General features: G+C 58.2%; 1 protein-coding gene across 2 annotated transcripts in view; it reads left to right on the top strand.

The window, feature by feature from the left end:
* PADI1 (peptidyl arginine deiminase 1) overlaps positions 1-26,518 on the top strand; it is a 41,077-nt gene extending 14,559 nt beyond the window's left edge. The window contains exons 2-16 of one of the 2 annotated variants that reach the window (XM_025447442.3): positions 5,279-5,459; positions 6,655-6,727; positions 7,336-7,397; positions 8,681-8,798; positions 8,925-9,050; positions 11,161-11,333; positions 11,484-11,587; positions 12,524-12,647; positions 13,039-13,146; positions 14,448-14,599; positions 18,305-18,449; positions 19,350-19,443; positions 20,785-20,864; positions 21,661-21,786; positions 24,455-26,518. In XM_025447442.3, coding sequence (XP_025303227.3) covers positions 5,279-5,459; positions 6,655-6,727; positions 7,336-7,397; positions 8,681-8,798; positions 8,925-9,050; positions 11,161-11,333; positions 11,484-11,587; positions 12,524-12,647; positions 13,039-13,146; positions 14,448-14,599; positions 18,305-18,449; positions 19,350-19,443; positions 20,785-20,864; positions 21,661-21,786; positions 24,455-24,688 — 1,900 coding nt within the window. In that variant the 3' untranslated portion in view covers positions 24,689-26,518. Of the gene's footprint in view, positions 1-5,278; positions 5,460-6,654; positions 6,728-7,335; positions 7,398-8,680; positions 8,799-8,924; positions 9,051-11,160; positions 11,334-11,483; positions 11,588-12,523; positions 12,648-13,038; positions 13,147-14,447; positions 14,600-18,304; positions 18,450-19,349; positions 19,444-20,784; positions 20,865-21,660; positions 21,787-23,344; positions 23,698-24,454 lie in introns of those variants that run through there. The other variant, XM_049106746.1, reaches the window with a different exon arrangement.
* Positions 26,519-27,919: the final 1,401 nt, after the last annotated feature.

Below are 27,919 nucleotides of genomic sequence, written 5' to 3'. Positions count from 1 at the left end.
ATTACTGATTCAATTTCATTGCTGGTAATCAGTCTGTTCAAATTTTCTATTTCTTTCTGATTCAGTTTTGGTAGGTTGTATGTTTCAAGGAATATATTCATTTCTTCTAGGTTGTCCAATTTCTGACACGTCATTTTTCATAATATTGTCTTACAATCATTTGTATTTCTGTTGTGTCTGTTTATTTCTCCTCTTTTGTTTCTGATTTTGTTTATTTGAGTTCTCTCTCTTTCTCTTCGAGTCTGGCTAGAAGTTTATCAATTTTGTTTGATCTTTTTAAAGAACCAGCTCCTGGTTTCGTTGATCTGTTCTGTTGTTTTTTTAGTTTCTATTTCATTTATTTCTTCTCTGAGTTTTAGAATTTCCTTCCTTTTACTGGTTTTTAATTTTGTTTGTTGTTCTTTTTCTAGCTCGTTTAGGTGTAAGATTAGGTTGTTTGAGCTTTGCTTCTTGAGCTAGGCCTGTATTGGTTATAAACTTCCTTCTTAAAACAGCTTTTGCTGCATCCCAAAGATTTTGGACCACTTTCATTTTCATTTGTCTCCATGTATTTTTTATTTCCTCTTTGATTGCTTGTTTCATTGATCGAAACATTCATTGTTTAGTGGCATGTTATTTAACCTCCATATGTATTTGTGGTCTTTCTAGATTTTTTTCTTGTGGTCGACTTCTAGTTTCATAGTGTTGTAGTCAGAAAAGATGCATGGTATGACTTTAATCATTTTGAATTTTTTGAGACTTGTTCTGTGGCCTAATATGTGATCTTGATTCTGGAGAAAGTTCTGTCTGCACTTGAAATGAATGTGTACTCTGCTGTTTTAGGATGGAATGTTCTCTATGTTTCTGTTATATCCATCTGGTCCAACGTGTCACTCCAAGCCACTGTTTCCTTGTTAATTTTCTGTTTGGATGATCTGTCCACTGATGTAAGTGATATGTTAAAGTTTCCTACTATGATCGTATTACTGTCAATTACTTCCTTTATGTTTGTTATTAGCTAGTTTATGTATTTGGGTGCTCCCAGGTTGGGTGCATAAATATTTACAATTGTTATATCTTCTTGTTGGATTGTTCCCTTTATCATTATATATGGACATGTTAAATTTAAAGTGCCCGTTAGACACTCAAGGGAGATGTTCAAAAAGCAGTTAACTATATGGGTCTGGAGATGGAAAGTAAGGGTTCTAAGCATATCAACATGGTGATCATCATGGGGGTGGGTGTCACCAGACAAGAGAACTGAGCACCAGGTAGGCTCGAGCCAGCTGGGGCACACTTACAGGAGTGCATACTAGGTGACCGTGCCTGTTGCTTAGTGCTACTCCAATAATGCAGTCTGGAACTGGAGGGGAGGAAGCCACAGAATAGAATCACAGGCCCACTGGACCCACTGGTAGCTGGATCTGAGCTAAACCCATTGGTCACCTGACCACTGCAAGCCTCTACTCTGACTGGCAGATGGCCATGAAATGTGAGTCTCCTGCAATTAGCCTCAGTTCACAGCTCGTGTCCAATATAGCTGGAAAAGTCTGATTATTTCCTTTCCCCCAGTGCATAGTCACCTGGTAAAGATTGTGAATTCCTTTGGAGAAGGCTAGGGGCGAGGTGAACAGTACACATTTTTAGCAGTAGCGCAGGGTCCTTCCCTAACAGGACCCAATTCTCCATTTTTTTAGGAAGTTTATGAGCCTGTTGCCAAACACAGCCATGACAGTATTTAAAATTAAACTCTATGTGCTTACAATTCAATAAATTATGTTTAAAACAAAGGTAATAACTCAAAATGCACCACTTCCTTACTATTTTACTATACTCTACCATGATCTATGCTCTGAGGTCATTCACCTTTCTATGGTAGAAATTGTTATTTAGGGGGTGCTATTGTGCATTTCTTTGCGACTCTGAATTCAATGACATTGCATCGGTAACTTGAAATTGACCATTGGTGGAAGTCTCTAGACCACAGAAATTGGCAAAGCCTACAAACCGGAACTCCATTTATTGTTTTATTGATGAAGGAAAGTAACGCAGATTAAATTTAAAAGTGTGTTACATTGTGATTAGCACAAAAAAGTGAGGTGTTTGTCCAGTATTACGTGGCTCAGCAAAGAAGTTGCTAGTATCACCAATAGAGTGAGGCCAGTCTCCGTGGCTTCGCTTTCATTTTACTCTTGAACACAAATGAAAATATCAATCCACATTTATGTCACGTATCACATTTCATGACAACATATCTATTGGGGAAAGAATGAGCAGATTGGGATGCGACTCTGTTGGTGGAGCTGTGGTTGAATGGCCAGCATGGTTTGGCTGTGGTTGCGGGCGGCATTCTGTAAGAATTTGGGGGGGGATTTATGGGATTTACAAGTAATTTTACAATGAAGAGTCACATATATTGTACTATTGTTAATATTCTGTGTGCTACACATCATTGGCATCAGTAACATTAATAATAAACTTAAATATGCACTCGCCCCACAACTGGTAGTGGTTAACGGGGGGGCCAGCCTGCCCCTGCCTGGGCACTCTGCAGTTAAGAGGGCAGGGCAGCAAGGGAGAAGCCCAGGGGAGGAGAGGAGAGCCTGTGTCCCACAGGCCAAGTGAGAAGTGTTTCAAGGACGACAGCTGATCGTTTGGGTCCGAGGTCCCTGATGGATCTCAAGAGGAGGAAGACAAGGGACCTCTGGAACTGGCATGAGAGCGGTTTCATTGGCACAGAGAGGAGGAGACCCCGATTAGGGGCAGGTTATAGGGACAAGGGGAGACAGGATTGGGCAGCAAGCACACACAACTCCCGAGGCATTTTTCTGTAAAGGAAAGGAGCCAAAGAGACAAAGGTGTGGCGTCTGAGCTGTCACCCCCCACCTCTCCACCTCCGGTTGGGTGGATCATAGGCGAGAAACAGAGGGAGAGACAGGGCGGCCCAGTCCTGTCCCTGTCTTGGGTACCAGTTCATTCTGATGCTGCACACAAGTTCCACCTGGATGTCGGAACGCACAGCCCAGACCCCAAAGCCTGGCCCCAGGACTTGGCTTATCTGCAACCTTGGGACCAAAGACCCCAGTGCCCAGGAGATGGAGCCCCAAGATGGGCCTGAGACCCTAGCCCCTCCCTACCAGGCTCTCCAGCCCCCACAAATGTTGTGAGGCTGCCAGGCAGTGGTAAGAGTCACTTGGGGTTGGCGGTCATGAATCTGAGTGGAATGAGATGGCAGGTTAGCAGGTGGTATCGGTGGGCTGCTGGTGGCGGGCGCAGTTCTTGGTAATGACAGAGTTCGGGGTCTGTCCTGGGCGAGGGTGGCCGAGGCTGGATGGGGGCCAGGGTCGCCTGAAGAGGAGGAGGTCAAGCACTGGGGCGCCAGGGTGCTGGCCCATCACCCCCACGGCTACTGAAATAGGAAGTGGGGGCAGCAGCGCTGGAGCTGGTGGCAGGAGCCAGTCCCCTCCAGGAATGCGGGCAGAGGGACAATGCCATGGAAGTGACAGAGAGGAGCACACTGGGCTCCTGCTCATCTCGGGGCCCAGCGGTAGGGGAGGTGAGGGGGAAGTGGCCCCATTGGCAGGGCTGCAGGGGGGCCCCTGCCCACTGTGGGGTCAGGCTTCTGTTGTAGTGCAGAGGTCAGGGAAACACTCTGAGATGTGGTTGAGGCCACGGTGCAGGTGACAGCACGTGGGACTGTCCAGGAGTGGGGGCAGGTGGGAGATGGGGTCAGATGAGAGGGTGAGCGTCTGGGGTACTTGGGTTTCTAGGGTGACTAATGAAACCAGGATGAAGGGCAGGCAAGATAGGAATTCCTGAAGGTACCGGGCCCACGGGGATGTGGGGCCACGAGTGTGGGGTGGCGTGGGGGGGTCTTGCCAGTGGGCCCACAGGGCCCCAGCCCCTTCTCCACTCCGGCCGCATTTATAAAATGGGGATAATGATAACTGCCTTGCTGAGCCTCAGAGATCAGGTGCTGAGCAGGACTTGGGGTTGTTGTAACTCTGACCACTGACACCATTATCATCGGAGGCAGTCTGATGGGCACAGGTGACCGTGGTGGGGGTTACGGAGGGGTGACTGGTTACTCTAGAGGGTTCAATATCTCAGTGGGTCCTCAGGGGTCCAGGAAAAGATAGAGGCCGGAGGATACACCAGAGGACCCCTCTGGCCCAGCATCTTTGCAGTCAGGTGCATCTAGCAAGTGGACATGACCTTAAGTGGTGGCCTTGAGGCTGGTGGCTGTCTGGGGAGCGGCAGGGGAGAGCCATGACAAATAGGGGAGGGAGAAGGACCGACATGTCAGTGCTGTTGTCCAACTGCCCCTCTAGGGTATGGGCTCCCCATGGGGGGCCTAGCTTGAGGGATAGGGAGGAGGGGGAGAAGGTGGGGGCAAGGCACAGCATTAAATGGGGTGGTGGAGGGTTTCACTGAGAAGCCTTGAAGAGGGTAAGGAATGAGCCTTGTGGATATCTGGGGGGAAGAGCTAGTGCAAAGGCCCTGAGGCAGGACAGACTGGGAACTGTGTGGAACAGCAAGGAGGTCAGTGTGGCTGGAGCAGAGTGGGCGGGGGGAGCTCTGTGAGGAGGAGAGGTCGGGAGGTGGCAGGGGCAGATCACAGGGGGCCCTGTAAGTCCCGTGAGGCCTTTGCCTTTTACTGAGTGACGGAACCACTGCTTTTGAGGCAAGGAACAATACAATTGGCTTCAGTGGGCCGTGTGCAGGGCAGGCTGGAGGGGGCACAGGTGGGTCCGGGGAGACCCCTGAGGAGCTGCCCAGCAATCGGGTGGCGGCGGTGGGGGTGGTGAGAGGTGGACAGCCGAGTGGGTTTCCTATCGGGTCGGGGAATTTGGAAGTCCAGAATGGGAAGGCTTGGGGTGGGGGTGGGGGTGGGGGTCCAGAGGTCTGCTGCCTCTGCTCCGGGAGCCTCAGGGACCGCTGACGGAGTGGGGGGTACATGCCGTGGGTTGGCCTCACACCCTGCTCCCTTTGTCTGTCTCATGTCCTGGGTACTGTGTGGGATCCAGCGAAAGGGCCCTGCGCCTAGGCCGAAGCCCCACGGCCAGTGCTCGGCTCCCACTCCTCGGGTTACAGATGGGGAGACTGAGGCCGGAGGACAGGACAGGTGCCCAGGGTGGGTCACATCGAGCAGGGAGGGAGCCCAGGCTGCCCGGTGCCCAGTCGGCCGGTCTCCTGGCCGGGGGCAGGCCCCTCCCGCTCCCCTGCCCAGCTATTGGGGGTGCCGCTGTGGGGTCTCCCTCGGGGCCCCCTGGAACCTTTCCTCTCTCATTTCTGGCAGTGATGTGCCCAAGGGGGCCAAGACCTTCGGGGTCTCTGGGAGCTCTGGAGTGGAGGTGTTTGTGGTCTACGACCCAGCACGGGTGACGGTGCCCCCAGATGAGTCCCGCTGGCCGCTGGCCGCCGACGTGGAGGTGACCCTGTCCGTGGACGCGGCCAGTAAGGACTTGAATGATCTCAAGGTAAGAGGCCACGTCTCCGCGGCCAGGGGCTGCGTCTCCCACCCCCGCCCAAGCACAACCCCATTCACCCATCACTCTCCTCGGCCAGACCCCACGAGGCTCTGATGCCGACACCCGCAGAGCACATCTTGGGGCTGCTCCGCAGACACCCCGGGCACGCAAGCCCACCCGAGCCTGCCACGTCCCCCCTCCACGGGTAGATACTCCCATGAAAACAGCCTGCCGACTCACCCCCTCAAGTTCGCGGGCGCCCTCGTGTTGATCCCTGTGACCCGCCCACGCACAGACCCTAAAGCCCTACGTGTGGCAGGTGGGGCTCTGTAGCGACACCCCGTGCACACGCACGCACGCACGCACACGTGCCCGAAGACACGGGCGCCTATCCAGATGTCGTGTGTCCCCGCATCGAAGAAGAAAGCTTCTCTTTCACGGACAAGCCCCTCGTCACCCGCCCCCAGGCACCCACCACACACATGGACACCCACTGGTCCGTGGACACGGCCCTTCCTCCCCCGACGGGGAAAAGGCAGAGGCTGTGCAGCTGTTGAGAGCCTGCCCTGGGGCCTGCCCTGGGGCCTGCCATGGGTTCAAATCCTGCCTCCCCTGCTTACGGGCTGCGAGCCGGCAGGGAGCGCCGAGGCCCTCCCTGTGAATGGGCCCGGTCTCCTGGGCCCATCTTGGGTGCTCGCTGAGATGGCCTGGGTGGAGCGCTTGGCATGGGTTCTGGACGGTGGGAAAGACTCTGTGGCCATTGAGGTGGGGGTGGGGAGGGCATGTGGTCATTGTTCCCGTTTTACAGATGAAGAAACGGAGGCCTACCAGGCTGAGTGACTTGTCCGTGTCAAAGGCGTCAGCTGCCCCTTCCCTCATTCCTCCTCCCTGACCTCTCCGTGGGCTCCCGAGGGTCCGGCTGTGTCCTGTGGGATCCACCCCGCCCTACTCAGCCCTCCTTGCTCCTCAGCCCAGCCCTGGGGCCAGGGAGGCATGGCCAGCCTCTCTAGCTGGGCAAGGCGGCTCTGAGTCCAGGCCAGGAGCCTAGAACCTTGGACCTTCTGCAGTGGGGAGCACCTAGAGACGCCCAGGCCGCCCCTGCCTCTAAGCGGGACTGTCAGGGTGTCTCCCCACGCCCCCTGCCACTACCATCTCTGAAGGGGTGGCCGTGCCGGCTTAGGGCTGACTGTGTCTGTCCCCACAGGTCAAGGTGTCCTACTTCGGGCAGCACGAGGGCGGTGCCCTGGGCCACAGCGTGCTCTACCTCACTGGCGTCGGTAAGCACCGCCTCCCTGGCTCCCCGTGAATCCCCTCACCCTCCACCTTGCCCGCTTGGGGGTCTCAGGGGGCCCCCTGGTGCCAGGCTCATGGCCATCTTCCTCCACCTTGAGGAGCTTCTTCAGAAGCCTTCAATTGACCCAGGGAAGGAGACCCAGCAGTGCTTAGGGCCACCATAATCCAGAAACGGCACTGCCCACGGCCCAGCAGCTACACCCACGTGGGCCTCCTCCATCCCGAGTCCCACCTGCCACCCCCTGGACTCCAGGGGTCCACGAGCCACCTTCAGCCAGAGCCCGGGCAGGCGGCTCTACGAACTGCAGAACCAGCACCTAGAACCTCAGGCCTTGTCCCCATCGACCAGAGCCAGGGCCACCAGGAGCCAGCAATCCAGCATCCGTAGATATGCAAGAAATTCAAGGGCCAGAGACTCGGGCCCCCCAGCATCCAGGGCCCCAGGGGGCGGCCACACGGCCTCCTGGGCATCGGTGTGGTCCCCAGATAGGTCCTCCTGGGTCCCGTGGGCAGAGCTCGCCGGGGCCCCGGCCTCAAGGGCGTGAGGACAGAACTGGCTCCGGCTCGGCAGCTGCTCTCCCTCCCTTTTCAGACATCTCCCTGGATGTCGACACGGCTCGCAGGGGCAAGGTGAAGAGGAGCCACGGCGACAAGGTGAAACTGCTGGCTCGCCCACGACGGCAGGGCTGGCAGGCGGGCCCGCCTGGGGGCGATGGGTCCGACCGTGTGGGGAGCCCATCTGCAGGCTGCCAGGCTGGGACAAGTGGGCGTAACTTAGACTGTGTGACCGATGTGCCGGGCGACTCGTGCGCGAGCCTCCCTGAGTCCATCTGCTCCGCTTAGGGCTTGGGGTTGGCTCTTTTGCTTGATGCCTCTTCCTTCGCTGTATTTGCACCCCCTCCCCCCGACACGGTAAGTGCCTCATGGAAGGTTGTCAAGTGACTGGCTGAAGTTGAAGGCTGGGAGAAGACAAGGCCTCTGGCAGAGAGGCTGGGTGGACAGGAGGGTGGGGTGGGCTCAAGGCACGACCATATGGGGAGTATCTGAAGCCATCCTGGAAGGGGTAGGAGGTGTAGTTTGTAGGGAAAGAGCCACGAGGACAGGCTTTGAGGACAAGATGAGGAGGGGCAGCCTTGGGGGGTTGTGCGGGTGGCTCACTGCACAAGGTTGCTTGGCTAAGGTGGTGTGTGGGGCTGTGGCACAGGTCACGTCTTGCGCCCTGGCATAGGGCAGCATTTACTAAGAGAGGTGGACACATGTGTCCCATGGGCTAGCAGTGGCCCTGTGAAGTCCCCCAGATGAGCGTGAATCCCACCCCTGGGACTGGGAGCTGATTTCCCAGAGCCTTCCTTTCCGGGACGCAAGGCAAGCGGGCCCTGCCCTGTGGGGCGTGCGGGGGACTGAGCAGAGGTGTGTCAGGGAGAGCTGCAGTCAGAGGCCGGGCTGCAGCATCCTTCCACCTCAGCTTAGGCCTCCTTGCAGGGCCTGCGGAACTGAGGGTGGGTGCCAGAGATGTCTGCGGGACAGGGCCCGGGAGAGTGCTGAGAGGGGGGACGTTTCCCTGGGATCATCCAGCCAGTGAAGTTCAGGGCAAGGCAGCCTCTGTCCCCCAGGCAGGGCCAAAGCTCAATGGGCTGGTGAAGGTTTTTTCTGGAATAACCTCCCTCCTGAAGGCGGGACACCACCCTTCCTCCTCCAGGGCGATGGCCACTGTGTAAGGTTGCACAGGTTGTTCACTGCAGAAAAGTGGGGTGGATCTGGGTCAAGAGACCTGGAACTACAGTCTCCAAACCTATGATCCCTCCTTAAATCTTGAAGCAAACCCCGAATACGCAAGTCTCTGTGTTAACAAAGCAGCCGGCCCTGGCCAACTCCAGAGCCCCTTCCCAGGCCCTCTGGGTCCCACTGACCCCCAAAGCCTCTTGTTTTTATTATAGAAAACCTGGCGCTGGGGCCCCGAGGGCTATGGGGCCGTCCTGCTGGTGAACTGTGACCGGGACAGTGTTATGTCCAGAGGGCCCGACCTCACCGACAGCCAGCTGACGTCACTGGACGGTGCGTGACGGAGGGTGTGCGGGGTTGGCCAGGGCGGTGGTGTGGGCAGCAGCGGCTGGGGAGGCGGTGGGGGCGGCCTGTTGGAGGGGCGCAGGGAGGGTGGTCTCAAGGGCACCCGTCCTCCAGACCTGCAGGACATGTCCCCCATGGTGCTGAGCTGTGACGGCCCAGACAGGCTCTTCGACAGCCACAAGCTGGTCCTGAACGTGCCCTTCTCGGACTCCAAGCGAGTGGGGGTCTTCTGTGCTAGGGGTGAGTGGCCTGGTGGGGCTGCTTCCTCCCGGCTCCGCTCATCCTCTGCTCCCCAAAGCCTTTCTTCTCTTACCCCAGCCCCATCTTCCAGCATCTTCCGTAACTCAGCTCGCAGCATGCCACCTAAGAAGGAGGTTCCAAGACGAGTCCCAGGTTTATAGACGGGGTAACGGGCTCGGATGCACGATTCCGCTGTCTGGCGGAGCAGGGATCTGAACCTGGGTCTCCCAAGCACCAAGGCTCCTGCTCTTTCCATGGGTGCTCCGTCCTCTACCCAGGGGGCCGGCTCGAGGGGGAGCGAGAACTCGGGAAGCAGAGGCCCCAGCCAGCCCTGAGGACCCGGCTGCTCTGCTAAGAGATTTTATGAATCACAATCTGTGGCTTTAAAACAAAACAAAAAAACCAATCCTTAATCCTGACCGGCCTGTGTTCATTTTTATAAATAGCAAGAGGCTTCTCCTGCCCTCATCTTTCTCCCCCCTCACCTCCCTCTGTGCAAACGGACCCAGAACTCGTCGTTCTGGCCACACGAGCCTGGCAGGAGCCAGAACCTTCCTCCCAGGCCCAGTCCTGGGAGGTTAGGAGGAGGCGCTGCTTGGAGACACTTCCCGCGACACCAGAACATAAGCAGCGTCTTTGAGTGAAGGGATGACCTTTCCTGCTGAGAAGAAGAGCCTGCCGGGGGACATTTCCTGGGCACCCCTCAGCGGGGACAGACGGGGGCACAAGTCCTACATGCCAGGCGCTTTTGCTTTTTTAAAATTTTAATTTTAATTTCTTCAGACCAGGCTTATTTATTTATTTATTTATTTATTTTTAAAGATTTATTTATTCATGAGAGACACAGAGAGAGAGGCAGGGACACAGGCAGAGGGAGAAGCAGGCTCCATGCACGGAGCCCGACGCGGGACTCGATCCCAGATCCCAGGATCACAGCCTGAGCTGGAGGCAGACACCCAACCACTGAGCCACTCAGGCGTCCCTTTCAATTTATTTTTAAAAGCGCCTGATCTGGGGACCCCTGGGTGGTTCAGCGGTTGGACACCTGCCTTTGGCTCAGGGCGTGACCCCGGGGCCTCGAGATCGAGTCCCGCATCGGGCTCCCTGCATGGGGCCTGCTTCTCCCTCTGCCTGTGTCTCTGCCTCTCTCTCTCTCTCTCTCATGAATAAATAAATAAAATCTTTAAAAAAAAAACCCTAACCTTCTAAATAAATATATAAAAATAAAAGTAAATTGAGGTGAAATGCACATAATTGCAAGCAGCCACTTGAACGCGGACAGCTCAGGGGCGCTCAGTGCATCCTCGCTGCTGCGCGACCACCACCTCTTTCTAGCTGCAAGACTCACCCCCACATAAAGCCTCGTGGCCTCAGCACTCAGTCCCCATCCCCTCCCCCTCCCCGCCCCCCGCCGCCCCCAATCCTAGGCTACCAGGACTCTGTCCCTGTGGACGTCCCTACCTGTGTTGGATATTCCCTGTAAATGGAATCACATGATACGTGGCCTTTTGCGTCCGGCTTCTTTCACTGCGCATAATATTTAATATTTTCAAGGTTCCTCCCTATGGTAGCGCGTGTCAGTACCTCGTCCCTTTGCGTGGGTAAAAAATATCCCTTTCTGTGGACGGGCTATGTTTTGGTTATCCATTGTCCAGTTGATGGACATTTGGGTATTTTTCACCTTTTGTGCCAGCTGCTTTTATCTCTTTACCTGATTTTTAAAAAGATTTTATTTTATTTATTTATTCATGAGAGACACACAGAGAGAGGCAGAGACACGGGCAGAGGGAGAAGCAGGCCCCATGCAGGGAGCCCGCTGGGGGACTTGATCCCCGGCCCCGGGATCACGCCCTGAGCTGAAGGCAGACGCTCCGCCGCTGAGCCCCCCAGGCGCCCTCTTTATCTGATTTAAGGCTCATGCTGACCTCATGAGACACAGATGAGGAGGTGAGGCTCAGAGAGGCTGAGTCATTGAGCCAGGGTCACACAGCCTGCCCGTGCCAGGGCTCGAGGGGAGCGCAGGTGGCTCTGGCCGGCTCCCCGGCCTCTGGTCTCCTTCCTCCCGTCCACAGTCCCAGCACGGACGGGCCCTGACTCTGGTTTCCCGTAGGCGGCAATTCCCTCGAGGACTACAAGCAGGTGCTCGGGCCTCAGCGCCTGTCCTATGACGTGGAGCGGCAGCGGGGGGAGCGGAAGATCAACTTCTTTGTGGAAGGACTCGCCTTCCCTGACGCCGATTTCTTGGGGCTGGTGTCCCTCAGTGTCAGCCTGGTGGACACGGGGGTACGTACCGCGTTGGGGGGCTGGGCTAGGGGGGCTGAAGGTTTAGGGGACCAGCCCAGAGCCTCTAGGGCTGGTGGCCGGAGGCCTGGGGGAGCTTGAGGCCTGATGGGGCTCTCTGCAGGGCCCATCTAGTCCTCATTTCCCCCCCAGACCCTGCCTGAGGTGCCCCTCTTCACAGACACCGTGGCCTTCCGCGTGGCTCCCTGGATCATGACCCCCAACACCCAGCCCCCCCTGGAGCTGTATGCGTGCAGGTGAGGCCTCACCCCTCCTGCAGCAATCCCACCATCTCTGGCCTCGCAGAGACAGGAACAGAACGCTCCTGCCTGGATAGAGGCATCGAGGTCACCCGCGGGTACAGGCTGGGGCAGGGGGAGCAGGAGGCTGGCTTGGGCCGGTCAGCCCCACCGTATCCTGTGCAGCGAAGGCCCGGCTGAGGTCACCAGCTCTGGCGCCGGGGTCCCTGCCTGTGCAGCCCTAGGATGGCTTGGACCTAGACCGGGTGGCGAGGCTGGGCTCTGCTGAGGCCGTGGGCAGGTGCAGGAGCCTGGGTGCACCCTGCTGTGGGTGTGCCTCTGGGCCTGCAGAGAATGCAGGAGCCCAGCCTCCACATTGGCTGTGGGCCCCCGCCCAGCCCCGGACCCTCGCACTTCTGCTGTCTCTTGGGGCCCCGGTCAGGCTTGGGCGGGTGAGCCTTGCTTGGCAAGGCCGCTCCGGGTCCCTGTGTCAGAGGTCAGTCCAGTGGACAGGCCCGCAGCTGACCTGGAGCCTACGTCAGGAGGCAGGAAGGTGTGGAGATGTAGGCTTGCTCCGCAGGCGTTCGGAAGAGAAGTCTTTCTTTCCCTTTGCTCAGTGACTGCACCCTGACCCCTGTGCGTAGGCCAAAGGAGCAGGGGTGGCTGGGGCTCCTTGTCCCTGCCCTGCCACCTTAACCCCGTCTGCAGGTGACCTTCTCCCTGGCTGCCCTACTGGCCGTGTGCCCGGCCTTCGGGCTCCACACACCTGGGCTTGCCCCTCCCCTTGCACCCACCCCCTGATAGATCTGGGGACACGATCTGCATCTGCCTTCCTAGGGTAGGGGCTGTGTTTGAAACCCTATACCCAGGGACCACATGGGGCCGAGTGCGGACGGGACCCAGGCCACCACGGTCAGAGGTCATTGTCACGTCCTCTCTCCTCGTTTCTTACAGTGTGGTAGACTCTCATGGCCCAAATAAGAAATTTCTGGAAGACATGTCTGACCTAGCGTTGAAAGCCAACTGCAAGCTGGTCATCTGCCCTCAGGTTGAAAATCGAAATGACCGCTGGATCCAGGTGGGTGCTGGAGCAGTGGGGGTGGCCTGGGATGCCTGGGTCCCCAGCCTTCACCCTGACTTTGGGAAATGGGGACTGCACAGGCTCCGAAGCATCCTTGGTCTCCCGATAGAAGCCAGGCCTCGGTTGGGACGGGGTGGCGAGGCGCAGGCAGCTTAGGGTAATGCCTGCCCACTGCCCACGTCACCCCAGTCTCTCCTGTTTCCCCCAAATGCTTGGGTTCCAGACAGAGTCGTCTCCCAGTTGGGGTCCTAGGAGGCCTCATCTGCACCCCCGAGGCACATACCCCCAGGTCTTAGGGGGCAGCTGGGGCCCCGTCCTGGTCCAGGTCACCTCATTAGGCAAATCACACTCCGGGACACCGCTGTGATCTCTTCTTCTCCCCTCCCAGGACGAGATGGAGTTTGGCTACACGGAGGCCCCTCACAAAGCCTTCCCAGTGGTCTTTGACTCCCCCCGAAACCGAGGTCTGAAGCATTTCCCTTATAAGCGGATCCTGGTATGTGGCAAAGGGCAGAGTGGGGGTCCCTTGGGTGGCTCCCCCTATAGCACCCTGCAATCGGCCTTCCCTGGTCCTGGTCTTTGTCCTTAGGGGGCGAAAGGGACACGAGTGGAGGGCATGCAAATGACATGCAAATTACATGCGAGTGGCATGCAAATGACATGCAAATCCCCCCTGTTCCAGGAGGGACAGGAGTAAAGTCCTCCTGGGGAGCCCTCCTCCCCCATGTGGGTGGGGGCCAGCAGGGGAGTTAGCTCTGGGGAGACCAAACTGCCTTTTGTGGGAGATGCACCGTTCGTCAGCTCTCACGACTGGCTTTCATGAGGCGGGGCCTCTTCCCAGGTAACAAGTGTTTTCTGAACACCTGCTGCTGCCAGGCCCCATGCTGCCTCTCACGCGCAGGATGGGGACAGAGCCGCCCCGGCCACCGAGCTACCGTGTGTTCCAGGCCCCCGGCCCTAGCTCTATAGATCACCCCCCAATCCTGAGCCCTGTGGATAGCTGCTGTTTTGATCCCCTCTTTCCCCGAGGCCTGGAGAGGTTAAGTAACTCAGCCTGGGCCACGCAGCTCGTGGCACCGAGATGCAAAACCAAGGGACTGTCTCCGCAGCCCTCCCACTAGGCGGCTCTGCCTGTTTACGGGCTCCCACACCCCCGGCACCAGCACGGTGCCCGTGTCCAAGTGGGGGCCGTGAGCGGGGAGTCCGGGAGCTCATGATGGGCACCCAGAGCGGGGCGCCAACCTCAGCCAGAGGGGCCGGGGCCGGGTCCCAGTGCAGGTGACAGCGAGCCCTGCGGGGTGACTCTGTATCAGCCAAGGGCCTGACCCCAAGCCCAGGCTCGCCCTGGCCTGGACGTCCCCTGCTGGTCTCTGCCCTCATCGTTACTCCGTCCCCCCTCCCCTTGCTCTGCGTCTAACTTGCTGTTCTTTTCCTGCCTGGAAGCGGAGGCAGGATTTTCCGACCCTCTCTCCTCCTAACACGGGTGCTCAGAGCTGCGGCCGTTTCCGAGCGTGCAGCCTGGCGAGCACCTGCAGGGGCCGGTGTGCTGCGTGCTTGTCACCTCTCACTTCAAAGTAGTGTCTGGTTTCTGCTTGGACTTCTGCGTTGACCTATGAGTTCTCTAGAAGCAGCGTGTTGCCTGGTTTCCCAACAGTCGGGGATTTTTTGAGTTACCGTCCTGTTTCGGGCTTGGACTTTAATTGCACCCCCACCCCAGCCCCTACCCCACAGCTGTCACTTCCTGTCCTAACTGACCCCTCATTCTGGGGTGGGGGGGGCTTGCTGGTCCTCCCCTAGGGTCCCGACTTTGGATACGTAACCCGGGAGATCCTGTTCGCCGGCGCCTCCAGCCTTGACTCTTTCGGCAACCTGGACGTCAGCCCGCCGGTCACCGTGGGCGGCAAGGAGTACCCCCTGGGCCGCATCCTCATCGGCAGCAGCTTCCCCAAGTGAGAGGCCTGGCGGGAGGTGGGGGGCGCGTAGGGACCCCCCTACATACACCCTCCAGGTCTCTGGTCTGAGAAACAGTCTTAATTCCCGTGAGCGGTCCTGCAGTCAAAGACTGAGACCTAGAATCTTAGATTTGAAAGCTTCTGGAATCTTTGGAGAAAACTCACGAACTAGTGACTCCCGGTCTCGGGCCTGCCTAGTATTTCGTGAGCCTCATTAGTCACCCACTACGTATGTAGGGGGAGGCCTTACGTAAAAAGCCCGATTTCCAGTTTCTTCTGAAACATCGGACTTGCCAGATGGTGCAGAGAGGCAGGAGATGCACCCGGTGACCCGTCCCAGGAGGAGGTTAAAATAGCTGCTGTTCTAGCAGCAGCTGAAAGGGCTCGCAGGTCACCATGTGGCTACAGGCGAACGGCACGACACCAGGGCGGTGGAGGTGACTTGTGGGTCCCTCCCTGGACAGCTGTCATCAGGCAGGACACAGGGGATTTAGAGGTTAGTGCTTAGACAGGTGACAGTACCTGCTAAATCCCGCCGAACGGGCCCCCACCCTGCCTGCAGGCCACCCAACAACAGGGTGCGTGGCATAGGGATCCTGGGGGGGCCGTTTGTTTCCTGCCTGGGGCGTCAGCACACGCCAGGCACCAGAGGCCACCTTCTCCTTTGGGTGTGGGTGGGCATGGAAACCAGGTGAAAATGTGAAGCCCTGACTGACACCCAGAGTGGCCAGGCAGTGACAGGAAGGCCACTCAGCCTTGAGCGGTGGCCCTGGTGGCCTCAGGGCTGCGCCCAGGCGAGGCAGGGTCTCCTGGCACCGACACCAGGCACGTAGCTGGGTGGCCAAGCTGGGTAGAGCAAGAGGAATGCTCACCTTGCGGGTGACTCATGCTCAGACACCATCCGGGTCCCGATCCGCTGCCCCAGAGGTAGAAGGACCTTGGGGCCTCTGCCGGGTGCTGGGTGGTCATCCCGCACTCCAGAGGGGGACCCAGGAGGAAGGAGCGCAAGCTTCGGAGCATGCGTGGACTTGGATTTGAGTCCTACCTCTGCCACATACGAGTCACCTGTTTTTGGGGTCTACCACCTAAGCAGGCCTGACGACAGTGCCTGGCATGCAGTGGGTGCTCAACAAACTCATTCGAAGCTATTACCCTCATGCCCAGGATGTGCCAGGCACGCTGGAAGACACGGGGGTATATTAGGGCACGACAGATATGTTATGAAATGAACACGCTATTTTATACCCCTGCCTCAGTTTCCCGTCTGTGAAATGGGTCTATTAAAAAAAAATCTCTGTGCTAGCTGCATAATCAGCACGAGTGTGGACGAAGAATTCATGATAACCGCCTTCTGAACGTGCAGGTATTGTTTACCTGGGCCCCGGCTGGGGGTCAGCCACGCAGCAGGTTGGAACTCACTGGACCACAGGTTATTAATCACCTACTACTACGTACCGGGAACATAAGGATTTAGCCGTCACCTCATTTAATTCTTGGAACAGCCCTATGAGGCTGGGACGATTGTTATTCCCATTTCACAGATGAGGAAGCTGAGGCTCGGAAAAGCGAATGGAGTGCACTCATTCGTGCGTTTGTTCACTGATTGTGGAAATGTTTCCTGAGCTTTCCCACATGCCAGGTCTGCGGCCCTGGATAAAAGAAATGTTCTAGAAGCTACTGGGCTCAGAGCAGGGGCTGGGGATAGGGACGGGGTGGGGGACCTCCAGCGGCCCAGCCCACCGGCCGTTGTGTCGACACCAGGAACGAGGTCCTCGGTAAACGGAGGGGGTGAGGCTCGGAGAGCGACAGCCACCGCCCAGGGTCCCACAGCGAGTTAGCGCTCTCGTCAGAATCCAGAGCTCCCTCGGCCGGGCTCATGTGAAGGTAGCGCTCAGCCTGCCGCCCGGGCGCCTGCCTCAACCTCTTCCTGACGTCAGCCGTGGGCAAACAGACACCCCACGTTCGTCCTCGCAGGGAGGAACAGACGGCGGGCGGGCCTAGTAGATGGGTCGGTGATGTCAGATAAGGGAGGCCCTGCCGAGAAGCTGGCATGGAAACGGAGCCCCGAGAGAAGCGAGGGCCTTAAAGATGTGGGTATTTGGGACGGAGAAGCGCCAAGGAGTGGAGGTGGGCCGTGCAAAGGCCCTGAGGTAGGAGTGTGCGGGACATGAGAGGGGCCGCAAGGAGACCTGCGGGCTGGAGTGGCGTGAGCCAGGAGGGGCGTGGGGGTGGGGGGTCAGAGAGCTCAGCAAGGCCCCCTTCAGATCATGACCTGCGTCTGGTATTTGTAGGGATGTGGGGGCCTCAGGCCAGCACCCCCTCCACCCTCCGCTCCCGTATCTAAGATCATCTTTAAGCAGGTCTGCCCCCTGGTGGTGACTCGGAGGGCAGGTCAGCCTCTGCTGGCTGGGGCCCCTGCCTCAACCTCCCCGAGTTCCCTGCTCAGGAGCGGGTTCTGGAGCCTCACTCTTCACCCTCTCAGTGTGTTTAAGGCGTCTTTTTAACTCGCCGGCACTGTCTTCAAATAACAGGAATATAAGAGATGTGTTTGCCCGCAATCCCGTCCCCCAGAGCAAGTTAATGTTGTCATTTGTCACTGCCCAGCGTCGAGTCTATGACATGATTGGGTGACAGGGACCATGGACTGTCCCTCCCCGCCAGCCCCCCGGGAGCTCACGTTCTGGTGTCTGACATCAGACAGCATGCGAGGTGTCAAGCGTGCTAGCTAGCACCCCATACGGTAAAGAAACACAGAGCCGGGAAGGGGATTAAGGGATTGTAGCAATTTTCAAAGGTCTCCTAGAGAAAGAGGGTGACATTTGAGTTCAACCTTGAAGATGGAAGTGACCATGGGGTGACGGGGCGTGGGAAAGAATTCCTGGTACAGAGGACAGCATGTGCAAAGGCCCTGAGGCAGGGCTGTCCCCGGTATGGTCAAGGGGCAGCAGGAGAAGGTGCTGTCCCAGGGGAAGGTGGAGAGGGCCCAGAGTATACAAAACATTGTTCTGACTTTGGACAAGTCACCCCCTTGAACTTGCAGGGCCTTGGCTGCCCCATCTGTGAAATGGGGACATGGCCTTGCCCAAGGCAGTGTTGAAATCCCTGCGCACGTGCAGGCGGCTTTCAGTGACGTCTCCTCCCACAGCCCTGAGACCCCAGCTCCCGAGACCCCCTCCCTGTCCCCTCCCTCTGCTGGTCCAGGGCTCATTTCAGGAAGTGCTGAGGATCAGACAGGCGGCGTCGCGCACAGATGACGGGGCAGTGGTTCTCTTGCACACGAATGTCTGCCTCCCAGGGGGTGCAGGGCCCCACTTTGGGAGACGCTGGGCCGAGGGAGGGGCTGGGCGTCTTGGGCAGAGGCAGGCCCTCCGAGTCCCGGGACGTGGGGTGAGGGTCTGTTGTTCCCTTTAGCAAGCGGAGCTCGCTTGTTTGAGTCTCTAGTGGGAGGAGCGGCCAGGACCTTCCTGGCCTCGCGGAGGATGCTTTGTGGCAGGAGGGGGCGGACTGCCTGGGATGATGCTCAGGATGCACAGTGAGCTCCTGGGAGCACCGGGCCGGGGGGCAGGAAGGGGGGACGAACGACGACCCGTTCGGAGGGATGTCACGAAGCTCAGACAGCGGTGGGGGGCTCAGGACGTGCACCCGCGGGGAGCCAGCAGCCCATCGGCCTGAGCTGACCCTGCTCTCTCCCTCCTGCCCCAGGTCCGGTGGGAGGCGAATGACCAAGGTGGTGCGGGACTTCCTACAGGCCCAGCAGGTGCAGGCGCCCGTGGAGCTCTACTCCGACTGGCTGTCCGTGGGCCACGTGGATGAGTTCCTGAGCTTCGTGCCCACCTCTGACCAAAAGGTGCGTCCCCTCTCCTCCTGCCTGGGCCACCCCTGCCCCTACCCAGCCTGAGGGGATGGGAGAGGGCAAGGCCGCCTGGAACCAGCTCACCGCCTCTGTGCGTAGTGGGCTCAGAGCCAGGGCACCCTGGGGACCAGATGGTGTTAACCAGGGGAGGGGGGCTTCCTGGAGGAGGTCAGAGCTCCTCAGGAGGGCACTGATGGGCTCCACTGCTCATACACTCGCTCTCACGTTGCTGTGTTTGCTCTGATCCAAACCTCTCAGCCTGGACCAGGGAATGACAACGCTGATGATAATAACTGGTAACATGTAGGGAGCACCTATGATGTGCGTGTCCTTTATTTTATTTTATTTTATTTTATTTTATTTTATTTTATTTTATTTTATTATTTTATTTATTTATTTATTTATTTATTTATTTATTTATTTATTTTATTGTTTTATTTTATTTATTTTATTTTTTGTTCATTTGCTTTAGTTTATTTAATCCTCTAACAGTTCCATCTGATCATGATCCCCATTTTGCAGATGGAAAAACTGAGGCTCAGAAGGGCAATTACGGGTAGGGTGAGATTCAAAACCTGAGACAGAGGGCTTGGCCCCCTTGCAGAGTGGGGCCCAGGCCTCAGAGGGCAGGTGGCCCGGGAGGGGAGACCTCCCAGCAACCCCTGGCTGAGTTCCCTGGGAGACAAGGGCAGCCAGGCAAAAAGAATGGCTTGGACAAAGGCCTGGGCCATGAAGCAGCTTGGAGAATTAGGGGAATTGCGGAGAGGTCTTTGTGGCTGGTAGGTGGGACCCATGTGTGGTCTGGCCTCTGAACTCAGGCCCCTCCTGGGTTTGGGGTCTCCTGCGTCCAGGGGGATCCTGTCCACTGAGCAGTCCTCCCTCCCTCTGTGCCAGGGCTTCCGGCTGCTCCTGGCGAGCCCCAGCGCTTGCCTCGAACTGTTCCAAGAGAAGAAAGACGAGGGGTATGGGGAGGCCGCCCAGTTTGATGGTGAGTGCCAACGACCCGGTCACCCGTGGGGACCCCATCCTCTGGGGGCCAGCCCTGGGCACCGGCCTGCCTTTCGTGGCTAGGCCTGTTAGCAGGCCCTTTGCCTTGCTCGTCAGCTCAGAGCCGGACCTCGCTGTTCCCCCGACATCCTCACCTGGGAGCTAAGGATGAGGGCCCTCGGGCTGCCCTCCACTGGGCCCGGCAGGGGAGCCAGGAGGTCAGTGGACTGGCCCAGGCACACGCAGGGGGTGGCCTCCTCTGCAAGACTGGGCGGCTCCTGGCCACACCCCAGGAGGGGCACCACCGGAAAGAGTGTGCACCCTGCTGATCTCGTACCCTCCCCCATCCCTTTCCCCGGAGGCTCCGAGAGGAGTGCTTGGCCCAGGACTTTCCCTGGGATGTGGGATGAGGGATGCGGATGCAGGATGTGGAATGTGGATGTGGGATGTCGGACGCAGATGTCAGATGTGGATGCGTGATGTGGATGTGAGATGCGGGATGAGGGATGTGGATGTGGGATGTGGATGAGGATGCGGGATGTGGATGTGGATGCGAGATGTGTGATGTGGGATGCGGGACGCGGATGTAGGATGTGGGACGCAGATGTGGGATGTGGGATGTGAAATGTGGGATGCAGATGCAGGATGTGGGATGCGAGATGTGGGATATGGGATGCGGATGTGGAATGCGGGATGCAGATGCAGGATGTGGGAGGCGGATGCAGGATGCGGATGTGGGATGCAGGATGCATAGGGCTCTGGGCTCAAGAGTGGAAGAGGTGAGAAGCCAGGTGGGTGGTCAGAGCCCCGCTGTGGACCTGCCTCTGGGAGCTGACAGACGGTCCAAGGGCCTGGCTGGCCCCCTTGAGCCCCACCCCCACCCCCCCATGGATCTCATCACTCTCACCTGGAAGGGATGTGGCAGTGCTTCAGGACCTGGGTTCGAGTCCTGATCTTGCCGTTAGTGGCTGCGAGATCAAGATTGCATTCGAAACCGCTCAGTGCCTCAGTTTCCTCTTCTCTGAATTGGGGGTGATAATGAACCCACCTAGCCTCGTTTTGAAGATTAATCATAACCTTAGTGGGGTGCCAGAGCGTGGTGGGAGGCCAGTGACGGTAGCTGTGCTGTAATCACATAGTACCGAGCCACGACCCCCTGCCCGAGGAGCCCCTGCACTTGCAGCCAGAGCCCGAGGGCAGGGTCCCCAGGCTTTCTCCGTCCTATCTTCAGCCCCCGGCCCTGAGGTGGGAGAACAATCCTGGCCCAGGTGCTGCGGCCCCAGGCCCGAGATGGCCCTGGGCAGTCCGCCCTGAGCCCCGTCCTGCCTTCTTTCTCTCGCAGGGTTAAGGCACCAGGTGAACAGAAGCATTAATGAGATGCTGGCGGACCATCGCCTCAGGAACGACAGTCTCTATGTACAGGTGAGGCGGCCCGCCGCTCGCTCTTGAGGGTCCCCACACCTCCCAGCAGAAGCTGCCCCAGGAACTGCTGGAGTGGGGGTCAGGGGCTCAGCCCCAGGGCCTCTGACTGTCCTGTGGGTAGGCTAGGGCCTCTGCCGCAGGGAACCCCCAGTCTGATGGAGGAGACAGCAGGGGCCTCAGGGAGCGCCCAGTCGGATGAGGGAGATCTAGGTCTACTGGGGCGGGGGGCGGGGGGGGGAGTGATGAGTTTCCGGAAGCAGAGTGAATTGGGAGAGATGTGGTGGAGAAATGGGGCCCCGTGGGGTGAGTGGTGGGGTGGGTAGGAGTTAAGGGGACCTGGCCAGGGGACACCAGGCGGGAGGGGGTCTCTGGAAGGGGCAGGGCTGGAGCCGACCGCATGCAAGGTGCAGGCCGGGTGCAGAGCTGGAGCTCAGGAAACGGAGGGGGCCCTTCGCTTCTCCTGAGTGGAGCCTGGCCCTCTCCCAAACTGCCGACATGGACAGGGGTACGCGCCGCGCCGTGGCCGGGGCCGTGTGGTGTAGCGGCAAGCGCCTTTTGGAACCAGAAACTGTCAGGATCCAAATCCCAGCTCTGCTGCCTCCTAGCTCTCTGCCCTCGGGCGGATCACTCGTGACTCAGTTTCCCCATCTGGGAGGGGCACACAGCTATTGGGAGGACGGATGGAGAGTGCCTGGGTGCCCGGCGCTCTGTGGGGGCCTGGCACGCAGTGGGCGTCCAGCCAGCGTTAGAGGCCCCCTGGCTCCCCGGGTGCGCCCCCTCTCTCCCCCTCCCCCAGAAATGCATCGACTGGAACCGGGAGGTGCTGAAGCGGGAGCTGGGCCTGAGCGAGCGGGACATCGTGGACATCCCCCAGCTCTTCTCCCTCAAGGGCTCCTACGCAGAAGCCTTCTTCCCTGACATGGTGAGAGCGCAGAAGGAGGTCGTGGCCTGTCCCTGGGGCCCGGCAGGGTCCGGAGGGGTGTCAGTAGGGGTTCCAGGGGACAAGCGCCTCCTGCCCCACACAGACGGGCACAGAGGCTGGGGAGGCCTGGTGGACCTCTCCCGCGTGTGTTTGGTTTCTGCGCAGGTATAGAGCATCTCCATCGGTGGCTCTCAACCGGGCGATTTTGCCCCCTCGAGGGCATCTTATTGCCACAGGGAGGGGCGTGCTGCTGGCATCTAGTGGGTGCAGGCCAGGGATGCTGCTAAACCTCCTTCGGTGCCGACGGCAGCCCCACAACTTAGGCCTCTTTTCCCTCCCAAGTGGAAAAAAGAAGCGTGTTTTGGTTTCGGTGTTTTCAGGCTTCCAACTGTGGGCCTCAGCTGCGCGCTCTTCCCCGCACCCCGGCCCCCAGCCGGCTGCTCCCCAGTGCGGCTCCCGGGGCGGGCAGGCCGGCGCAGGGTGGCGGCTTCCCTGGCTGTCATTAAGTCAGGCCGCTGACAAGCAGATGCACAGATGTGATCTCACTGGGGTGGCCTCTGGGAGGGGCCGGGCGATGCTATCTGCCCTGCGCTAGCTAAACCATTAACACCTTGGGAAAGGATGTCAGGGTGGTGGCAGCTTGTGGAGTGGCTCCCCAGGATGGGAGACCTTCCCTCGTCAGCCTGGGCCCTTTCATCCCTGTCACTGGACAAGCCGAAGGGTGGGGGTGCGTCCTGATCCTGACTGGAGGCACGTATCCGGGGTGGGGCTTCCCTGCCCGGATTTGCGCTCACTCCTGACTCCTCACTGTGGGGTCCTGGTAGAGACCTCCAAGGCAGGGCTTCATCACCTTGGCTCTGCTGATTTTGGGCCCGAATCCTTTGCTGAGGGGCTGTCCTGTGCATCATGGGATGGCTGAGTGTCCCTGTCCCCTGCCCACTACATGTCATTAGCACCCCCCTCATTGTGAACACCCAGATGTCCTAGGGACAAAATCACCCTGGCTGGGAGCCACTGCTCGAGGGCGGTGCTGTCTCTTAGAAGTGTCTCAGATGATGGAAACGTTCTGTGTCTGCACAATACGACACGGGAGCCCCTAAACCGCATGTGGCTACTGAGCACTTAAAATGTGGCTAGTGTGGCTGGGAATGAAATTTGTACTTTTATTTCATTTAAATTTCAACTGCTGCATGTGGCCAGTGGCTGCCTTACTGGTCAGGGAAGGATTAAGGGGCATCCAGGCTCTGGTTCTGGCTGAAGGTTAGGGGAGGGCCTGGGCCAGAGCCCATGACCTTGGCCAGCCCTCTCTGGGCTGTGGCCTTGCCCACACCAGCTGGGAGCCCCGACCCCAACACGCACCCCTCTGTGGGGATCTCTGAGCTTTGGTCCAGACCCCGCTAAAGGATCCCAGTACGTCCTCAGGGGAGAGCCCATGGGGGACACTCCCTTAACCCCCTCATTTGTTAGATGGGGAGACAGGCCCTCTGAGGAGGGTGCTTGCCTGGCCTGAGGTCACCCAGCACATGAGGAGCCTCCCATCTCCTGAGTTCTCATCTAGGAAGAAGCAGACCCGGACTGGCTCCCCTCCTGGCCTTTTGTGCCTCTACGTGCCCCACTTCACTCAGCACATCCCAGCCCATCAGGGGGCACGTGGGTAGCTCAGGACCAAGGCCCTGGCACTGACCCCAGAGGATCCTCCAGCTTCATGATGGCCCTGCAGGGCAGACCTGATGGTGACAGGGCCACGGCATGGAGAATGTGAGAGCGCAGAGTCTAGGGCAGCCCATCCCGTGCTGAGATGACCCAGCACTACCCTCCAGACAGCAGGTCCAGAGGGTCCCCTTTGAACTCCAAGCACAGCTCCTCTGGCCATCAATGTAAGGCCGAGGTCTTCTCTGAGACCCTTCCATACCCTGCCCTGGGGAGGCCTCCCTTCCGCAGGGTTAGGGCCCTCAGCCAGGGAAGCAGGAGATGTCCCCAAGGGCTCCTAGCCCCTCGCCCCAACTCCTCGGCTCCCCCAGGCAGCTGTAGTGCTATACGTTGGTGGAGTATAAAGAGTGTGAGTTTGGGCATGAGTTAGACCCACATCGAATTTTAATCTCTCCGTTCTCTGATTGTGTGGCCTGGATTATGTTACTAACCTTCCCAGCCACTGACTCAGAGGGAGGAGTGAGGTTTAGTGATGATGTATCTGGCACACAGGAGATGTTCAATAAACCATAACACTTATCAGGGCTTCCCGGGAAAGGTGAGCAAGCTGTGCACTGCACAAGGGCTCCACACCTGTAAGGACGTGCACGCTGTAGACCTCATAGGTATTTGTTGTCTGAAGTTTGTGGCAGATGATGGTAAAATCTTGTTCTAACATTTATTTTCCAACAATTTATGTTGGAAAATTGACCATTTTCTGATAGATGGAAGAAAGTATTGGAGGAATACTTTCATTCCTATAAAGCTGCCATGGGTGTTCCCGGCAGCCCCACCTGGTATGAATCCTCTCTTCCAACCACAAATCCGTTTCTTTTCTCCATAGACCCTAGTTTTGGAGCAAGTGCCCATCCTGGTGGCCCAGGGATGCTGATGAGGATGGGCCAGGCCTGGGGATGGGTCCCCCATGTGTAGAGCATCCCCAGCCAGCAGGGCTCCCCTCTCGCCTTCTCTTCTGCAGGTCAACATGGTGGTCTTGGGCAAGTACCTGGGCATCCCCAAGCCCTTCGGGCCCATCATCAACGGCCAGTGCTGCCTGGAGGAGAAGGTGCGGTCCCTGCTGGAGCCGCTGGGCCTCCACTGTATCTTCATTGATGACTATTTGTTCTACCACGAGCTGCTGGGGGAGATCCACTGTGGCACCAACGTGCGCCGGCGGCCTTTCTCCTTCAAGTGGTGGCACATGGTGCCCTGAGCCCACCTCCACCCGCCATCCTCTGTGCCCACCTGCCAGGGAACCCCGCCAGGGTGAGGGCGAGGAGCCTCCACCCGGCCTCCATCCTCTCAGGGGAGCCTCAGGTGCATCTTCCCGGGTCCTGGACACGTGCTGGCCACCGCAGGCCCCGGGGTACAGCCACAGACACCACGCACCCTCATCCCTGGAGTGGCCGCCCCAGCCCAAGGACTGTCCTCATTCTTCCCTCCCTCTTCCTGATCCGAGGTTCTGGAAAAGAGCAACCACCTTAACATATTCAAGGACGGCCGTGCGTGGTCATGGTCGTGCTGGGTCCTTGCTCCTCTGTGCTGATATTCCTTTCGTGTCTGCACCAGGAATGGGGCCCAGAGGGCCTGAGCTCGGGGGTGGGGGCCTGGGTCCGGGCACCTGTGGTTCCTGTCAGAGCAGGAGCAGAGAGGTGGGGCACCCCCTTTTCTCTCCCAGCTGTTGCCCCCATGCAGGGGACCCTCAAGCTGTGACCTCCTGGCACCCCTCAGCCATATTTATAGAGGCCAATAAGCACAGGAAGGCCGAGCATCTGAGGGCCTGTCCTAAAAAGAAAAGGCAACAAAACCCCTTTAATGCCTGACTCCAGCCTCAGAAGGGTGCTTGTTACCTGTGTAGGAAGCCTTTAATTACGAGTGCTGGCAGCTTCCGGCCCCCAAACGCTGTGAGGCCAGAGAGGCCTCCGGGGGCCACCCAGAGGAAGGCTGGCAGGCGGGAGGCCAGGGTGGCGGACGAGCCTCAGGGCCTGGCCTCTGTGTCCCAGGTGTCCTCGCTTCGGGTTTTGTACCCTGAATGTGAAGGGGGGCTGGCGGTTCCAGATGTCACAGGGGGCAAGGGCCCAGAGGTTAGGAGAGGGTGGGGGGGCCATTAGGTTATCTCTGAAGGTGGGGTTTAATTTCCTTTAATTGTCTTTAATTATTCCCCTTGGTCCCGCTGGCAGTGGGAGGAACGGCTTGCCCAGTCCCTCTTGGCAGCCCCGAGACCCTGCGTGTCACCTGGGTTTCCCTATAGAGTGACCCCCCTCCTCCGGCAGGCCTGTGTCCCCTCCCAGAGAGGGGAAGAGAGTTGCTACCAGGGTGCGGGGTGGCTAAGAGCCTGGCCCCGGGTGAGGTCACCAGGATGTGTACAGGCAGGTCGGCTTGGCCGGTGCCAGGCGAGAGGTATCCTTCTCCAGCCCCAGGCAGGCATGGGCACAAAGGACCCAGCCTGCCCCCTCCCACCATTGCCTCTGGGGCCATCCTGGCGGCTCTCGGCCCTAGCCCTCCACCACCGGGGCTTTACAGAAGCCCCTGGTAAGACTGGGGCCGGGCCAGCCAGCCCCTGGTAAACTCTGTGAGCCACGGACTACTTAGCAATCAGAAACTTCCATGGAAACCCAAGATCTGAAGCGGATAAAATCAGGACTGCTATGGTTTAAGGCGGTGGGGGTGCTGTACCTGGGTCCTCCCCTTCCAGAAGACTCTGAGGACCCCACTCACAAGTCCCTGGTCTAACTTTTGCACTTTCTGCTCATAACCATGACCCAGCCTAGACTGAGCCAAGGAGAGAAGGGAGCTCTTTGGGGGCCAAGAGCCTGCAGCCAGGGTTGAGGTTCTCCAGGGAAAGGCTGTGGGTGGAAGGGCAGGGGCATTGCAGAGTGATAGGGAGGGCGGGGAGCAGGCCTTCTAGAGCTGCCCTGGGCGTGGGAAGCTCTGGAATTGCTGCTAGAGTTGTCGGAGGGCCCTAAAGTCCCCTCTGAGAATGTTCTGGACGACTGATCACCTCCTGCTTGATTAATAAAAATGTCAACATGCATTTCTTCAAGTGGCTGCCTCCTTAGTGTCTGTTTGTTGGGCTGTAGGGAGGAGGGGAGGAGCGAGGGGGGCCCTCCTTCCAGTTCTCCCCACCGTGCCCCAGCTCCTTGGCTCAACTTCCGCTGGCCACGGGCAGTTCCTACCTGGCTGGGAGAGCCCCAGGGCCAGTCAGTGCCAGGCAGGCAGGCAGGTAGGCTGATTCAGCAGGATGGCTGGCACAGGCCCATTGCTCTGAGGCCAAGTGCCCGGCTGAGATGGATATCAGGGGAGGGGTGGGGCCTGCCTCTTCTTTCCCTAGGCTATCTCTTCCATCTCTCAGAGCGAAGGCAGAGGCAGGAGATCCTCCAGTGGGACTGGTGCCCAGGGCCGAAGGCCACTAGGATTCCCTTTCATTCCTGCCTCTAAAGCCTGCAGGTTACCCAGCCTCAGTGGTCTGATTTCAGGGACCTGGAAATATCACCCCCTCTCATCCTACACACTGGCTGCTGCCTCAGATTCTATCCTCTGACACTCATTCACTTTATTTTACCTTTTGTTATGGACTAAAAGGCAAAAAGCTGCTGCCCATCAGTCATCGACACTTTAGTCTGAATGAACCACAGATGGGTTTCTAAAACCTGGTATTAACAGGGGAGAGGCGAAGGCTTGGGTCTATTTCTGAAGGGAGATACAGGGCTCTAAGGCGGAAGCTGGTCCTGCCCCTAGCACTGTGGGCCAGTCCCCAGGAGGAAGCCCCCACTTTCTGCAGCAATTCCCCAGCTGTGCTCATAAGCGGGTAGGGAGACTGTTTGGGGCTTCCTCCTGAGTCCAGATCTGAGTCTGCCATCAAGCCATTTTCTAGCCAAAGAAGTAAAGCTGTCATTGAATTCAGCAGCCCAGCATCTCTCCTTGGGAACACCCTTCCCAGACTCTGGGATAGAAGAGCACCATTCTTAGAGTCCTGCTGAAGATCCTTGAGCTGCTGGGCGTGCACCCACTGGGGACACTGGGAAGCAGGTCCTTGTCCCTACCCTGCCTCAGACTGGCAGCATCGCCAGAGAGAAGGGAGGAAGCTTCTATTCAGCACCTTTGGAGCCTGGCTGGGTAGGGTGTGTCCCCGCCATTATCTCTGCCGGGCTGGTGATTAGCCACATTTTCTACAGATGAGGAAACCGAGGCTCAGAGAGAGGGAACCTATCACCCAAGGCCACATAGCTGATGCATGGTGGAGTCGGGGTCCCCAAGACCCCTCTCCTGAGAGCCCTTGCTCCTGCTGCTTCAGGTGGCCAAATGCCTCCTCTGGCCTCAGTTTCCCCCCCTCACAAGTGAGCCTTCCTGCTCCGACATTCTAAGTTCTTCCTGGCCAGAGAGGGCCACCCACCCCTTCCACAGGCTTTTGCCATGTGGTCAGAGTGACAACGCCAGTAATAGA

Source organism: Canis lupus, chromosome 2, assembly GCF_003254725.2.
Source record: "Canis lupus dingo isolate Sandy chromosome 2, ASM325472v2, whole genome shotgun sequence".
Lineage (NCBI taxonomy): Eukaryota > Metazoa > Chordata > Mammalia > Carnivora > Canidae > Canis > Canis lupus.
The sequence above is the reverse complement of the archived record's forward strand: the minus strand, read 5'-3'. Positions and strand labels throughout refer to the sequence as shown.